Here is a 17,689-nt window from a genome sequence, read left to right as displayed (position 1 = left end):
TTCTGACAAGTGTAAGGTGGTATCTCATTGTGGTTTTGATTTGTATTTCCCTGATGATGAGTGATGTTGAACGTTTTTCATGCACCGGCTGGCCATCTGGATGTCTACTTTGGAGAAGTGTCTCTTCATGTCTTTTGCCCATTTCTTCACTGGATTATTTGTTTTTTGGGTGTTGAGTTTGATATGTTCTTTACAGATTTTGGATACTAAGCCTTTACTTGATATGTCATTTACACATATCTTCTCCCATTCCATCGGTTGCCTTTTAGTTTTGCTGATTGTTTCCTTCCCTGTGCAGAAGAGTTTATTTTGATGAGGTCCCAATAGTTCATTTTTGCTTTTGTTTCCCTTGCCTCCGGAGATGCATTAAGTAAGAAGTTGCTGAGGCCAAGGTCAAAGAAGTGTTTGCCTGCTTTCTCCTGGAGGATTTTGATGGCTTTCTGTCTTACATTTAGGTCTTTCATCCATTTTGAGTGTGTTTGGGGGTATGGTGTAAGAAAGTGGTCCAGGTTCATTTTTCTGCATGTTGCTGTCCAGTTTTCCCAGCACCACTTACTGAAGAGACTGTCTTTATTCCATTGGATATTCTTTCCTGCTTTGTCAAAGATTAGTTGGCCATACGTTTGTGGATCCATTTCTCAGTTCTCTATTCTGTTCCATTGATCTGTGTGTCTGCGTTTGTGCCAATACCATACTGTCTTGATGATTACCGCCTTGTAATACAGCTTGAAGTCTTGCTTCAAGAGGCAATCCTTGCTTCAGGAGGATTGTCATGCCTCCTGCTTTGGTTTTCTTTTTCAAGATTGCTTTGGCTATTCAGGGTCTTTTCTGGTTCCATACAAATTTTAGGATTGTTTGTTCTAGCTCTGTGAAGAATGCTGGTGTTTTTTTTGATAGGGATTGCATTCAATATGTAGATTGCTTTGGGTAGTAGCTACATTTTAACAATATTTGTTCTTCCTATCCAGGAGCATGGAAAATTTTTCCGTGTTTTTGTGTCTTCTTCAATTTCTTTCATAAGCTTTCTATAGTTTTCAGTGTATAGATTTTTCACCTCTTTGGTTAGATTTATTCCTAGGTATTTTATGGGTTTTGGTGAAATTGTACATGGGATCGATTCCTTGATTTCTCTTTCTGTTGCTTCATTGTTGGTGTATAGGAATGCAACCGATTTCTGTGCATTGATTTTATATCCTGCCACTTTGCTGAATTCATGGATCAGCATGGAATCTTTTGGGTTTTCCATATAGAGTATCATGTCATCTGCAAAGAGTGAAAGTTTGACCTCCTCCTGGCCGATTTGGATGCCTTTTATTTCTTTGTGTTGTCTGCTTGCAGAGGCTAAGACTTCCAATACTATGTTGAATAACAGTGGTGAGAGTGGACATCCCCATGGTCAGAGGGTGGTCAGGTCTTGTTCCTGACCTTAGGGGGAAAGCTCTCAGTTTTTCCCCATTGAGGATGATGTTAGCATTGTGTCTTTCGTATATGGCTTTTATGATCTCGAGGTATGATCCTTCTCTCCCTACTCTCTTGAGGGTTTTTATCAAGAAAGGATGCTGTATTTTGTCAAATGCTTTCTCTGCATCTATTGAGAGGATCATGTGGTTCTTGTCCTTTTTTTATTGATGTGATGAATCACATTGATTGTTTTGCGGATATTGAACCAGCCCTGCATCCCAGGTATAAATCCCGCTTGGTCATGGTGAAAAAAATTTTTAATGTATTGTTGGATCCAGTTGGCTAATATTTTCTTGGGGATTTTTGCATACATGTTCATCAGGGAAATTGGTCTATAGTTCTCCTTTTTAGTGGGGTCTCTGTCTGGTTTTGGAATCAAGGTCATGCTGGCTTCATAGAAAGAGTTTGGAAGTTTTCCTTCCATTTCTATTCTTTGGGACAGCTTCAAGAGAGTACTTGTTAACTCTTCCTTAAATGTTTGGTAGAATTCCCCTGGAAAGCCATCTGGCCCTGGACTCTTGTTTTTTGGGGAGATTTTTGATTCCTAATTTGATTTCTTTATTGGTTATAGGTCTGTTCAAATTCTCTGTTTCTTCCTGTTTCAGTTTTGGTAGTGTATATGTCTAGGAATTTGTCCATTTCTTCCAGATTGCCCATTTTATTGGCGTATAATTGCTCATAATATTCTCTTATTATTATTTTTTTTATTTTGCTGTGTTGGTTGTGATCTCTCCTCTTTCGTTCTTGATTTTATTTATTTGGGTCCTTTGCTTTTTCTTTTTGGTCAAACTGGCTAGTGGTTTATCAGTTTTGTTAATTCGTTCAAAGAACCAGCTTCTGGTTTCATTGATCTGCTCTACTGTTTTTTGGTTTCGATGGCATTGATTTCTGCTCTAATCTTTATTATTTCCTGTCTTCTGCTGGTTTCAGGTTTTATTTGCTATTCTTTTTCCAGCTCTTTAAGGTGTAAGGTTAGGTTGTGTATCTGAGACCTTTCTTCCTTCTTTAGGAAGGTCTGGATTGCTATATACTTCCCTCTTATGGGAACCTGCATCGCAGAGGTTTTGGGCTGTGGTGTTATGATTTTCACTGGCTTCCATGTACTTTTTAATTTCTTCCTTAACTTCTTGGTTAGCCCATTAATTCTTTAGTCGGATGTCCTTTAGTCTCCAAGTATTTGTTACCTTTCCAAATTTTTTCTTGTGGTTGATTTTGAGTTTCATAGCATCGTGGTCTGAAAATATGCATGGTATGATCTTGATCTTTTAGTACTTGTTGATGGCGGATTTGTGTCCCAGTATGTGATCTATTCTGGAGGATGTTCCATGTGCACTGGAGAGGAATGTATATTCTGCTGCTTTAGGATGAAATGTTCAGAATATATCTGTTCAGTCCATCTGGTCCAGTGTGTCATTCAAAGCCATTGTTTTCTTGTTGATTTTCTGGTTTAGATGATCTGTCCATTGCTGTAAGTACGGCATTGAATCCCCTACTATTATGGTATTATCAGTAAGTTTCTTTATTTTTGTGATTAATTCATTTATATATTTGGGTTTTGCCACATTTGGAGCATAAATGTTTACAGTTGTTAGGTCTTCTTGGTGGATAGACCCCTTAATTATGATATAATGCCTGCTTTACCTCTTATTACATTGTTTATTTTAAAGTCTAGATTATCTGATATCAGTATGGCTATTCCAGCTTTCTTTTGGTGACCATTAGCATGATAGATGGTTCTCCATCCCCTTACTTTCAATATGAAGATGTCTTTCGGTCTAAAGTGGGTCTCTTGTAAACAGCATATAGATGGATCTTGTTTTCTTATCCATTCTGTTACCCTATGTCTTTTGATGGGAGCATTTAGTCCATTGACATTTAGAGTGAGTACTGAAAGATATGAATTTATTGACATTATGTTACTTCTAGAGTTGGAGTTTCTGGTGGTGTTCTCTTTGATGCTTTTGGTATGTATGTATGTATGTATGTTTGTATATATGTATATATGTATGTATATCTTTTCTCCCCTAAGAGAGTCCCTGTTAAAATCTCTTCCAGGGCTGGTTTAGTGCTCACAAACTCCTTTAATTTTTGTTTGTGTGGGAAACTTTTTATTTCGCCTTCTATTTTGAATGACAGCCTTGCTGGATAAAGAATTCCTGGCTGCATATTTTTCTGATTCAGCACATTGGATATATCCTCCCACTCCTTTCTGGCCTGCCACATTTCTGTGGATAGGTCTGCTGCAAACCTGATCTGTATTCCCTTGTAGGTTAAGGACCCTTTTTTTCCCTTGCTGCTTTCATGATTCTTTCCTTGCCAGAGTAATTTGTGAATTTGACTATGGTATATCTTGTTGGTGGCTGTTTTGTATTGAATCTAATGTGAGTTCTCTGTGCTTCCTGGATTTTGATGTCTGTGTCTTTCCCCAGGTTAACAAAGTTCTCTGCTATGATTTGCTCACATAACCTTTCTACCCACTTTTCTCTCTCTTCATCTTCTGGGACCCCTATGATTCTGATGTTGTTCCTTTTTAGTGAGTCACTGATTTCTCTAATTCTTAAATCATGCTCTTTTGCCTTAGTCTCCCTCTTTTTTTCTGCTTCATTATTCCCCATAAGTTTGTCCTCTCTATCTCTGATTCTCTGCTCTGCCTCATGCATCCTTGTCATCATGGCATCCATTCGAGATTGCAGCTTAGTTACACCATTTTTTATTTGATCCTGACTAGCTTTTATTTCCTTTATCTCTGCAGAAAGGGATTCTAATCTGTTTTCGACTCCAGCTAGTATTCTTACTATCGTGATTCTAAATTCTGTTTCAGACATCTTGTTGCATCTGTGTTGGTCAAGTCCCTGGCAGTCGTTTCTTCCTGCTCTTTCTTTTGGGGTGAAATCCTTCATTTCGTCATTTTGAAGGGAGAAAAGTCATTAATGAGGTAAAAAAAAATTAAAATTAAAAAAATAAAATTAAAAAATTAAAAACAACACACACACACATATAAATCAAATAAATTATGCTAGATCCTAGGTGTGTTTTGGTCTGGGTGTTGAAAGCAGCTTAATAGATTAGAGAAAAAAGGGGAAAGAAAAAAAAAGGAAATCATTTGAAAATTTGAAAAACTTAATACACTGAAATAGAATAAAATGAAGTGATGGAAATAAAATAGAATTTGAAAAAAATTACACAAAAGTAAAAAATATAGTAGAAAAAAATTAAAGGTATTTTTAATAAAAATTGAAAATGAAAATTTTTCTGTATTTATGAAAAAGAAATGAAAGAGAAAAAGAAAATTGAATAGATGGACCAGTGAACAAACTGAAATATGATTGAAATGACTTAGTTTTCACCTAGAAGTCAAACTATGAATCGCTTTATATTCCATAAACTAAGCAGGTGGAGAGATTTGTGTTCCTGAAGAGTGAGGTTGGCCAAGTTGGACTGGGCTTAGTGTAACAACTCTGTTCTCCACTAGATGGCGCTGCTTAGTTTACTGGTGTGAATTGTTGTGGAGCTTGTAGGTGTGTATACCCATGAGCGGGAGGGGTGAAAATGGCATCACCCAGCTACCCAGTCTCTAGTATCAGAACTCTGTTCTCCCCAACCATAATTGCCCACCCGTCCTTTGTCTCCGGCTTCTGTCCACTCCCCACTCCTACACTGTCCATGACCAAACCCCAGGCAGCTCCTCCCTCCTGAGTTTTATCTCAAATGTGGCTGTTTTTCCTGACCCTTACTTCTGAGGGACTGTGGCTTTGACCCATTCTGCCCCTCTGCGGGAGGGTCTAACTGAGCAATGGCTGGGTGCTGGCCGCACCCAGGAACATTCACGGGAACGTGCTGCCGCTGATGCCCAGAGACTGCGGCTGGGTGCCAGCCCACCCCAGAAAAAGTTTCTGAGATGGTGTAGAAGCAGCGTTTCAGGGATTATGGAAAATCACAACAAGCATCTGGCACCAGGCTTCACCCCCAATGACCTTGTTCTAGCACCAGCAAATGTGGGTGTTCTTCTGAGGCTACTGGGGCCTTTCCCTGGGGGAGGCCACGCAGCCTCTATCAGATGTCCTCCCAGCAGGGGAACCACCTCTCCTCATGTGGCCGGAAGACCCCCGGACTTCACTTTGCTCCAGGGGATTTGCTCTTCTTACCAGAGCACCTCCAGGTATCAAGCCGTGGAGTTTCAGACTCTGTGCTCCCCCTGTTTATAGAGTTCTAATGGAATTTAAGCCCTCTCCTTTCTCCTTTCTCCCTTTTTAGTTCAGTCCCTTTGGCTGTTTCCCCTTTTCCGCTTTCTCTCCAGCTGATTTTGGGGGGGTGCTTTTCCCATACTCTCCCCTCCTCTCTGTCCTCTCTCCACAGGCAAAAACTGCTCTCTGCCCTCCATAGCTTCTCTCTCCCCCAGTTGACCTCTCCACACTGCATACCTGCTGAGTTCTGTGGTTCAGGTTGTACAGATCGTTGTGTTAATTCTCAAATCAGTTTTCTAGGTGTGTAGGTTGCTTTAGTGTTGATCTGGCTGTATTTCATGGACGCGAGACACAAAAAAAACTTCCATGCTGTTCCACCATCTTGGGTCCTCCCCCCAATTAAGTATTTTTAAATGTACCAGGGAGGAAATGGGAGCTGAACAGAGATGAGATGGGGTAGGTATGGAACAGCATGCTAGGTTTGAGACTGTGAGGTAGAAAAATAGGGCAGAGGAGGAAGAAGACAGTCTGCTGTCCCCAAGACTTGCTACATCCAGATCTCTGGTCTTTGGGAGTTAGAGTAGACACAGAATGCCCTTGAAACATTTGTAAATGAGTATAGATATAAAAAAATAATAGAGATTCTATTTGACTAGACTTTTGTTTTTTGGCTCATATATATATACACATATGTATATATATATGCTGCACAAGCAAATATGCTTCCCCACATGGAAGCATGTCACCTTGGCAGATGCTAGTCAGCCACTGGAAGGTGTGTGTGTGTGTGTGTGTGTGTGTGTGCGTGTCTGTCTGTGTGTGTGTGTACTGAGGTTCAGGGTCAGGGGATTCGGTCTCATGCAAACAGGAAAAGGGTAACTGCATAGCTAAGAAAAGGGCAGATTTAATAAAAGGGCAGTTAATAATATAATAAAAGGGCAGTTAATAATATAATAAGAAGAGACAGAGATAACAGGAAAGTAGAGGAAAAAGAAACAGTAAATGGAAGGAACTCTATTTAGAAACATACAAAGAAAAGATTTTTGCTGTAACCCATGTAATCATAGAAATGTAGATTTGGGGGCGCCTGGGTGGCGCAGTCGGTTAAGCGTCCGACTTCAGCCAGGTCACGATCTCGCGGTCTGTGAGTTCGAGCCCCGCGTCGGGCTCTGGGCTGATGGCTCGGAGCCTGGAGCCTGTTTCCGATTCTGTGTCTCCCTCTCTCTCTGCCCCTCCCCCGTTCATGCTCTGTCTCTCTCTGTCCCAAAAATAAACGTTAAAAAAAAAAAAAAAAAGAAATGTAGATTTGGGGGCGCCTGGGTGGCGCAGTCGGTTAAGCGTCCGACTTCAGCCAGGTCACGATCTCGTGGTCGGTGAGTTCGAGCCCCGCGTCGGGCTCTGGGCTGATGGCTCAGAGCCTGGAGCCTGTTTCCGATTCTGTGTCTCCCTCTCTCTCTGCCCCTCCCCCGTTCGTGCTCTGTCTCTCTCTGTCCCAAAAATAAATAAACGTTGAAAAAAAAAAATTAAAAAAAAAAAAAAAAAAGAAATGTAGATTTGGAGGGCTGACCTCAAGCATGGCAAATAGCTTTCCTGTGATTCCAAATGAGCACCCATCATATCTCAAATGAGGCTAATGCTATAATACTTTTAACAACTATTCTATAATCAAACCTACTTCTTTAAAGGAAACCATGTACCTACCCTTTGAGGAGCATAAACAGGATATGAGGATGAGCACTAATGTACTCCACAGTAGGACTCCGAGTGCCTATCTGTCTTCTCAGGATGTTGTTAAATATCTGGGTCACATCTTTTTTTCCCTGTTAAAGAAACAACCAACCATTAAATTGCACACTTGAAATAGTTTAATTATGGAGTGTAAGTTTTATCTCAAAAGCTGTGTATACACACATACACACACACCAAGAGAAATAGCACTCTTCTTTGTAATATCCCAAAACATTAACTTATTCTTGTCATATATCTTTAGTCAGCTGTACTTTCATACATTCAAACAGTCTACAAAATGGATGCAGCTCTTTTCCAAAGGATTTGCACTGTGGTTAATTTGAATAAGTAGAAGTCTGTTCTCACTGTCGTAAATGAAATGGCACAGAAGAATATAAAACAGCAGTGAATTGAATTCTTTATGCTTTTTTACTATTTAGCTTTATATAAGAAGAAATAAAGATTAACATTTTTAAGCCTTCATAAACAAGGAGGGAAAATGGTGAAGGAAAATAAAGATTTTAGGAAATGTAGGGTGGAATCAAATTCCTGTTTCTTTTTTTTTTTTTTTTTAATTTTTTTTTTCAACGTTTATTTATTTTTTGGGACAGAGAGAGACAGAGCATGAATGGGGGAGGGGCAGAGAGAGAGGGAGACACAGAATCGGAAACAGGCTCCAGGCTCTGAGCCATCAGCCCAGAGCCTGACGCGGGGCTCGAACTCACGGACCGCGAGATCGTGACCTGGCTGAAGTCGGACGCTTAACCGACTGCGCCACCCAGGCGCCCCTCAAATTCCTGTTTCTTATATGTACTTTTAAGTAATTTCTTCCCTCCACTTTATCCATTCCCAGGTTGGTGTATTACAAAAAAAAAAAAAAAAAAAAAAAAAGATCAGTTTTCTATTAGGTGAATATATATGATTTAGGTGATATTAAGAGATCATATTTAACCTAGAGGACAGACGGGACCACTCAGTCCTAGTAGCTGAAGCCAGCAGAACTATAGCCAGTCTCAGACAGAACTTTTTAGAGTCCTCATATACCAGACTTCCAGTCTTACACACCCTACAACCTCAGGCTAGTCTGCTTCACCAACTGAAGCTCTGAATGGAATAGGAGGTTGTTTTCTGTTTTGTTTTGTTTTGTTTTTTGTTTTTAAGATTTTATTTTTAAGTAATCTCTACACCCAATGTGGGGCTTGAACTCACAACCCAGGGATTAAGAGTTGTGTGCTCTTCTGACTGAGCCATCCAGGTACCCAGAACAGGAGATTTTTATATGAAAATAAGGACAAGAATGACATTCAATTCTCAGTTACTACGGCCCTGATTCTGGCCTTCATCTCTCAACTGAACTGTCAAAGAGCATCTTCCAGTTATGCCCTCCACTTCAAAGCAGTCTTCACTCTGCAGAGTGAGCTTACTAAAAATGCAAATAACTATGCCATTCTCTTCTCTTTTTAAAAATGTTTATTATTTTGAGAGAGAGAGAGAGAGAGAGAGAGAGAGAGAGAGAGAGAGAGAGAGAAAGCACATGGGCGGGAAAGGGGCAGAGAGAAAGGGAAAGAGAGAATACCAAGCAGGCTCCATGCTGTCAGCTCAGAGTCTGACATGGGGCTCGATCCCATGAACTGTGAGATCATGATCTGAGTTGAAATCAAGAGTTGGACACTTAACCGACTGAGCCACCAAGGCGCCCCACCATTCTATTCTCTTATTCTCTTCAGTGCCCCCCTTTTGCTTTGAAAAAGTCCAACACCTTCCATGATCTGAACCTTGCCTACCTTTCCTGCCACTTCTCTTACTTTTCAATTCCTACTTCAAGTTCTATTAATAACAAATTGCTGTATTGCATATACTTATACACAATCTTTCATTTCTGTACCTTTGTTCATGTTGTATTTGTCCTGAATGCTCTTCCTTCCTTTCTTTTCCTAGCTAAATCTTAGTCATCCTGTAATCAGGACATAGGGGTGCAAGAGTACCTGGTTCTGGGGGTCCCAAACAGACCAGGTTAAGCCACGTGCCACTGACAAAATCCACAAGAAGAGAGATGAGTGAGGGTGACCCAAGAAAGGGATTTATTTTGGTGAGGCCAACACTAGGAAGACAGCAGACTAGCGTCTCAAAGACTGTTTCCAAAGTGCTGAAAATACTTCTAGGTTTATATAAGGAGAATGTGGGACAAAGGTTGGTGGGTACATGTGGGTAAGCTGTAAAGATCATTGTCTTGGGGTCAGTCACGTGGGGTCTTGCTGATGTCAGAGCAGACCTCATTGCTTGCGGGGGTAGTTGTGGTTCCCGCCAAGGGATGTTTTGCCTGCAGGGGTCTTTTGCCTAAGTTAAGAGATAAGCTGGAAAGAACAACTTAATCAATACGAAAGTATAGACAGGTCAAAATGGAGGTAGTCGAAGTCCTCTTTTAATCCTTCAGATTCAGTTCAGGAGTACTCATCTCTGAGATAACTGTTCTTCTCTGTATTACAACAACATCTTTGCCTACATAGACCAGTAGGTCTCCTCTTTCCTGTCTACCGCTACCTCCATCTCTACCACGGTCAACTTATGAAGAAGTGCTTACTCTGTGCCAGGCACTTATAGTAAGAACTTTATATGTATTTTCCAATCCTCATAACAACCTTATAATGTACATCTTATAAGTAAGGAAATTAAGGACTAGTGAGGTTACCTTACTCAGGTGGCATGTGAGAAAGCCACAACTCCATCCCAAACTGATGGAATCCAGAGTCTAGGTTCTTAGCCATCATACTAAGCTGACTCCAACAATGAGCACAGAACACTGAAATTAATGAATTTCGTCTCTAAAGTCCTCATCACACTGTTAGCTCCCAAGGAAAGCCATATTTCAATGTCCATAGTGGGGACCAATAGATAGTAGCATTCAATATTGACTGTCCTGACTTACTACTTTAGAGGCATAGTCATTTGTAAACCCTTTAGCACAAACAGAGACCACTGAATCTCGCTTATCTATTATTGAGGCACTTTTTTAATAATAAAAGAACTAGGACTCAAAAGGAAAAGAAGACAATAAGATTATTCAATTAATTACTCAATCTTAAAGCTATTAGACATATGAAATGTGCACTAAGGACTGATTAAGAATACTAACATAGAAAAATATTCTTAAAGAATATCTGAAAGGATAAAATATTCTTAAAGGATTAATTTTATCAAAAATTGGCTTGAGGGCACCTGGGTGGCTGGGTCAGTTAAGCATCAGACTTTTTATTTTGGCTCAGGTCGTGATCTTACAGTTTGTGAGTTCAAACCCCACATCAGGCTGTGCGCTGACAGTGTGGAGCCTAATTGGGATTTTCTCTCTCCCCCTGTCTCTGCCCCTTCCCTACTCGTGTGTGCACCTGTGTGTGTGCTCTCTCTCTCTCTCTCAAAAATAAATAAACTTAAAAAAAACTGGCTCGAAATGGATCACAGACTTAAATATAAAATGTAGAACTATAAAACTTCTAGAAATAAATAGAGGAAAATCCTCAGGAACTAGATTTAGGCATATAATTCTTAAACTTGACACTAAAAGCACAATCTGTAAAACAAAAACAGACTTGTTTAAGACAAGTCTTAAATAGACTTCATCAAAATTCAGGACTTAAGCTTTGCAAAAGATCTTATTAATAGTATGAAAAGACAAGCTACAGACTAGGAGAACTTCATAACATATATATGACAAAAGCCTAGTGTCTAGAATATGTAAAGAGTCCTCAGAACTTTTTTTTGAATGTTTATTTATTTTGAGAGAGAGACAGAGAACAAGCAGAGAAGTTGCAGAGATGGAGAGAGAGAATCCCAAGCAGGCTCCACACTCACCACAGAGCCCGATACGGGGCTCGATCTTATGACCGTGACTGATGTTCTGAGCTGAAATCAAGAGTCAGATGCTTAACTGACTGAGCCAGCCAGGTGCTCCCCTCAGAACTTAACAGGACAAAATACAAACCAATTAGAAAATGGGCAAAAGACATGAAGAGATATTTCACCAAATATCTACAGATGACTACAAGCACATAAAAGATGTTCAACATAATTAGCCATTAGGGAAATGCAAATTAAGACCACCAGGAGAAATTACTACATATACCTATCAAAATGGCTAAAATAAAAAAGTGACAACAGCAAATGCTGACAAAGATGCAGAGAAACTGCACTTGTACACTGCTGGTGGGAGATCTAATATATATGGTCAATCTGGAAAACGATTTGGCAATTTCTTTAAAAACTTAACATGCAACTACTCTATTGGTATTGTACTCCTAGTATTTATCACAGAGAAATGAAACCTGGCCATGAATGTTCATAGCAGCTTTATTTATGATAACCAAAAGCTAGAAACAACCTAGAAATCCTTCCACAGGTAAATGGTGAAACAGACTATGCTACATCCATACCAGGGGCTCAGCAATAAAAAAGGAGTGATTTTTTTTTTTAAAGCTTACTTATTTATTATTTGGGTGAGGGGCAAAGAGAAGGAAGGGAGAGAGAGAAACCCAAGCAGGCTCTGTGCCACTAGTGTGGAGCCCGATGCAGGGCTGGATCTCACAAACTCTGAGATCATGATCTGAGCAGAATTCAAGAGTCAGATGCTTAACTGACTGAGCCACTCAGGTGCCCCCAAAAGGAATGAACTTTGATACATGCAACAGCCTGGATGAATCTTGGGGAATTATGCTGAGTGAAAAGTGCCAGCAACAAAAGGTTACACAATCTAAATGTCCATCGACAGACAAATGGGTAAGAGAGATGTGATATATATACACTGTAATATCACACAGCTATAAAAAAGAATAAGATTGTACCATCTGAGACAATATGGATGGACATAAAGAGTCTTATTCTAAGTGAAATAAGTCAGACTGAGGAAGATGAATACCATATGATTTCATTCATGTGGAATCTAAAAAAAAAAAAAACCCCACAAATGAATAAACAAGTAAAATGCAGTAATAGACCTATAAACACAGAATGAATTCATGGTTACCAGAGGAGAGGAAAGTGGGGGTATTGGTAAAATGGGTGAAGGGGAGTAGGAAAACAGGCTTCCAGTTATGGAAGAAATAAATCAAGACAGCATAATGAAAATAGTCAGTGATATTGTAATAGTGATATATGGGAATAGATGGTAGCTACACTTGTGGTGAGTACAGCATAAATTATAAACTTATGGAATCACTATGTTGTACACCTGAAACTAATGTAACATTGTGTGTCAACTCAAAAAAAATTTTTAAAGGATTACACATTGTCCAGTTACATGATATTCTTGAATTGCCAAAATTACAGAAATGAAGAACAGATTAGTGGTTGCTAGAGGTCAGAGGTGAGTGACTATGAAAGGGCAAGTGGAGGGATCTTTGTAGTGATGGAAAATTTCTATATCTTGACTTTATCAATATCAATATCCTCATCACGTTACTGCCCTATAGTTTTGCAGGATATTGCCATCAGGGAAACTGGGCAAGGTACATGAGATTTCCCTGCATTATTTATTATTGCTTTTCTTATTGGAGCAAGCTGGTGGAAGAAAGCAGGGGAAGCGCCCACTAGCTCTTCTGGGCCCTATGGAAGACTGTAGCCAGCAAGTAGATCCATGTTAATTAAAGGCCAGAACCTCACACAGCAGCTTGTAAAGTATGCATCAAACCCCCTTCCAGAGAAAGACTGGGAGATGGTTGTTCCTGTCGGTTTCCTCTGTGCCTAGCCCGGGGGAGTCAGGGATAGTTACAGCAAGTGCTCATGCACCCGTGAACTGCTCCTTTGTTTGCTAGAGTCCTTTGGGACTCGTGAATGCAAGCCCTTTTAGCTTTCATACATAGGTGATTTGGGGGCCCATCCCTCAGCTGACAGCCTTAAAAGTAGGGGCACTAGATGTGTGGTTCAAACCCTTTGCTCCTCAAAGAGAAGATGGGTGTTAGGATTCCCTCCCAACAGCATGGTGCTATGCCAGTGGGTAGGGTCTATGGCCAGAGTATGTCTCAGCTTTTCCCACTCATTTTGATGTGGGTATTTTCTCAGTTGCTCAATGAGTAGGGATCACTTAGCTGAATTTCTGCATTTCTCTCAGAGGGAATTCCCACATGTATAACTGTACATTCTGTTTATCCATAGGAGGAGGGAAATTCAGGAGCCTCCTATGCTGTCATCTAAGTCCAGAGTCCCAGAATTAATTTTTTTAAATATTTTAATGTTTATTTATTTTTGAGAGAGAGAGACAGAGCACGAGTGGGGGAGGGGCAGAGAGAGAGGGAGACACAGAATCTGAAGCAGGCTCCAGGCTCCAAGTTGTGAGCACAGAGTCTGATGTGGGGCTCAAACTTATAAACTGTGAGATCATGACCTAAGCTAAAGTCAGATCCTTAACTGACTGGGCCACCCAGGTGCCCCATCCCAGAATTTTTTAAATGGTAAAATTTGATGCTGGTTCTCATACATTGCTGGTGAGGATATAAAGCAATTAAATAATACCTGAATGATGTTCTAGAATCTCAAACTGGGAAATCTAGCCTGAGGAAATAATCCTAAATAACAATGTTAAATACAGAAGAAAAATTTCAGGCACAGAGGTCTTAATCATAGTGGTGATACTATAGAGTTAGAAACAATATGTCCAGAATTAGGCATGCTTACATAAATTATGGTATATGTAACTGACAGAAACAATATCAAAATGTTGGCAATAATTAAATATAAGAAAAATCTATGGCTATTCATTGCTTTCACTTTATTCCGTGGAGAGAAACAGAGAGGGGTGGAAATAAGGGAGAAAGAGAGAAAATTAAGAAAGCAGAAAAGAAAGGGAGCCAGGGAAGAAGAAAGAAGAATTTAAGAAAAGAAGAGAAAGAAAGATAAAAAAAACAACAAAAAAAACACAGGCACTTGCGAAAGCAAATTATATCTTCCTTTAAGAAAAAACACTACATAAAATCCAAATTTAGAAAATTAGGAGCTGAGTGAACCTTCAGTTTAAAAGGATGTGTTAGATGGAGCACCCAGTGGCCCAGTTGGTTGGATGTCTGGCTCTTGATTTTGGTGCAGGTCATGATCCCCGGATTGTGGGATCGAGCCCCAAGTCAGGCTCCACACCCAACACGTAGCCTGCTTCGGATTCTCTCTCACCCTCTCTCTCTGCCTCTCCCCTGCTCGCACTCTCTCTCTCTCTCAAAATAAATAAATGTTTAAAAACAAATAAAAGGATGCTTTAGGGTCAGTTGCTCTCATAATTTTAAAATACTAAAAAAGGTTCTAGTATGCTACTTCATGCTATCTCAATTTCATTTATATAGATGTTAAGCAGTACACTTGTATAAGAGGTACAGCTGTAAATATAAATAAAATTTAAAATTTAAAATGAAATTTAAATTAAAAATAAAATGTTTTATTCAAACCATTCTAGACTCTACAGTAATACTACATAATATCAGTCCTCTTTAAAAAGTCACAAGAGCATGTTTTTCATACTTCCCAGTGAAATGCCACAAGAACATTTCCATACGGCATTCCAGTGAACAGTAGAAATGAAGCTCCACAGAACTCTATCCAACTTTTACACAGAGAAAAACATTCTTCTGGTTCATTAGCAAATAGTGTGCAAAGGCAAAGGAAGCCCCCTGTGGATAACAAAAACAAGCTCTGATACCAGGAACAGTTTCTCACATCAGAGGAAAGGATCAGAATGGAAAGGATTAGAGAAACCTTAAACAGGTACAAGATGATTAATGATGGTCTTTCCATAATACATAACCTATGCAGATATCCATTCATCACACTAACTACAGTAAAGCCTTAACTATTTCAAAACCAGTCTTCAGCCAACCATCAGACTGCTAGGTCTCAAGTTCTGGATCTAGAAGTGGTCAGAAAAAAAAAAGACAAGAAAATGTTTCATGATAATAAAACAACATCTAGAAATGACCAAAAATGCCTTAAATTAGCCAGTAATTCTAAAATAACATATAATGTAAGTGAACAGATACCAAACCTGAAGAAGCACTTGCGTTAAGCTGGCAAAATCAAAAAGGTCAGCCCTGATGGGAGATGCTCAAAGATTATTTGCAGAATGAATGATACATATGGAAGTGTCACTGGAGTTAAATAAGGAAAAAGAAAAAGAAGGAAGAAAGAAGCAATGAACAGCAATCAGAAGTAACTAATGATAAAGAGCACCCTTCGCTGATAACATAAGTAAGAGAAGGCAAATACGGGAGTAAAACAGAGCAGGCACCCACTTTAAAGTTGTAGCCATTGACTTGTATACAAGATATATAAAGAATTCTCAAAATTCAACAACCAAATAAAAAGAGGGCAAAGATCTATATAGACAATTCACAAAGGAAGAGATATGGTGGCAAATGAACACATGAGAAGATGCTCAACAACATGAGTCATTAGGAGGCTGCAAATTAAAATCACAATGATATACCACCAACACTTACATCAGTGACTGAAGTTAAAAACCAAAGCCAAAGCAAACAAACAAAAAATCCAAATACTGCCCAATAATCCTACTCCTAGGTATTTACCCAAGTGAAATGAAAACCTACATTGGCACACACAACTGTACATAAATGGTTATAAAGGCTTTATTTGTAATTTGAAATTCCTCAAATATCCTTCAACTGGAGAATGGATAAATGGTCTGTGGTATATCCATGCAGTGGAATACTACTCAGTGACGAAAAGGAACAAACTCCTGATACACAGCAACAACATGGACGAATCCTAAATGCATTATACTATACGCAAGAAGACAGACTCAAAAGGCTACATTTTGCACGATTCCATTTACACACCTACAAAGGCAAACAATACAGGGACAGAAGATGGACCAGTGGTTGCCAGCAGCTGATGGTAGGAAAAGGAGAGGATTACAAAGGGTCAAGGGAAAATTTGGGGGGTGATGGAATTTTCCTATATCACAGAACTGCATATTAAAAAGAGAGAATGTCACTGTTTGTAAATTATACCTTAACTTTTAAAAAGATGAAACATAATTGTAGCCATTGACTTCTCTCCTCTGTTCGCTTCTTTCTCTCTTCTGCTCCTGTACAGGTTGGCCTTGTGGAGTAGGACGGGGAGAGCTAAGGTGTGTAGGGCAAATGTTTGTACTGACTTTCGGGAGCAGAACTAGATAAGCAGAGCTGGGGGTGGGGAGTATTCACTGCATGGATGAGCGCTTTTGCAGGGGACTAAAATTCAAGCTAAACTAATTTACAGGTACTGGGAAAGTTTCAAAGAACCCAAACACAGGCTAGCTCAGGATGAGTTGCTCTCAAATTTTTTTCAGTATAATTATATTTACCTATGACACGAATCCCATCAAGGATGGCCCTCTATCTCTCTCTGACCCTCTATTTCTCTCCCCATCATCATTCTTCTTTCTGTCTTTTCTACAGGCTGGCTTCCTACTTTTTTCATTTACATGGTAGGAAACCTGACCATCGATACAGAAATCGCGTGGAATACCATTAGCTCCTGGTCGGAGACTGAGGTTCTACCTCAGTTTTACTTCCAGAATCCTGCAGAATACTGTGGTCCTGTCCCTTTGATCAGATATCCACTACTAAGCCAATCAGCTGTGTGTGGGGGGCAGGGTGTCAAGCCACGCAAAATGGCTGCTCCCACTGTAACCACGTGGGTGGGGAAGGAGCCAGTGTTCCCCAGAAAGCAGAGGGGACAAAACATTCTGTACATTATACATGGCATGAGCAGTCTTAATCTTTATGGCAGGTTACATTGCTTAAAAAGTATAGTAGGGTCAAAGTAAAATGGTCACTGTCTTTATAGGGAGAATACAACCAATTAACATGTTATGCTTCTGATTAAGGGCCTGATTCCAACACCATTTTAAATCACCCACATATTATGTACCTTTATAGGATAAATGCTTCTAAAGTTTATATTCATTATTTTAAGAGGGCATTAGGGTAACAATAACATAAAATTCCATTTAATATGATATAGTATTTCCTCACCTGTAATTGTAAATTCTGTAACTTAATTTGTTTAATGGCAGGTGCAAAATATATAAACCAAACAGAATGAAGACCAAGTAGAATCAATGCCCTATACACATGGTAAGCATTTCAAATTATGCATGAAGCATAGTCAAAGCTTATGTCTTAAGGCTTTATGATTTTTCGTTTTTATAGTAATAAAACCAAAGGCGAAGGACCACTTTAAAGAGGAGGCCAGGGAACAGAAAAGGATTTTTAAAAAGGGACAGAAATCTTCAAAAATTTAGGACCATAAAATGGGTTAATGAGAAGCTGATACTGAAGTACTCA

The 17,689-nt window shown here is 39.5% G+C and overlaps 1 protein-coding gene across 8 annotated transcripts in view; it reads right to left on the bottom strand.

The window, feature by feature from the left end:
* The window catches only part of CAB39L (calcium binding protein 39 like), a 131,715-nt gene that overhangs the window by 56,020 nt on the left and 58,006 nt on the right, over window positions 1–17,689 (bottom strand). For all 8 annotated transcript variants that reach the window (XM_045052723.1, XM_019826173.3, XM_045052735.1 and 5 more), the window contains one exon: window positions 7,347–7,465. In XM_045052723.1, coding sequence (XP_044908658.1) covers window positions 7,347–7,465 — 119 coding nt within the window. The remainder of the gene's footprint in view (window positions 1–7,346; window positions 7,466–17,689) is intronic.

This window comes from Felis catus, chromosome A1 (assembly GCF_018350175.1).
Source record: "Felis catus isolate Fca126 chromosome A1, F.catus_Fca126_mat1.0, whole genome shotgun sequence".
Classification (NCBI taxonomy): Eukaryota; Metazoa; Chordata; class Mammalia; order Carnivora; family Felidae; genus Felis; species Felis catus.
Note: the sequence above shows the minus strand (reverse complement) of the source record. Positions and strands in the feature narration are given on the sequence as shown.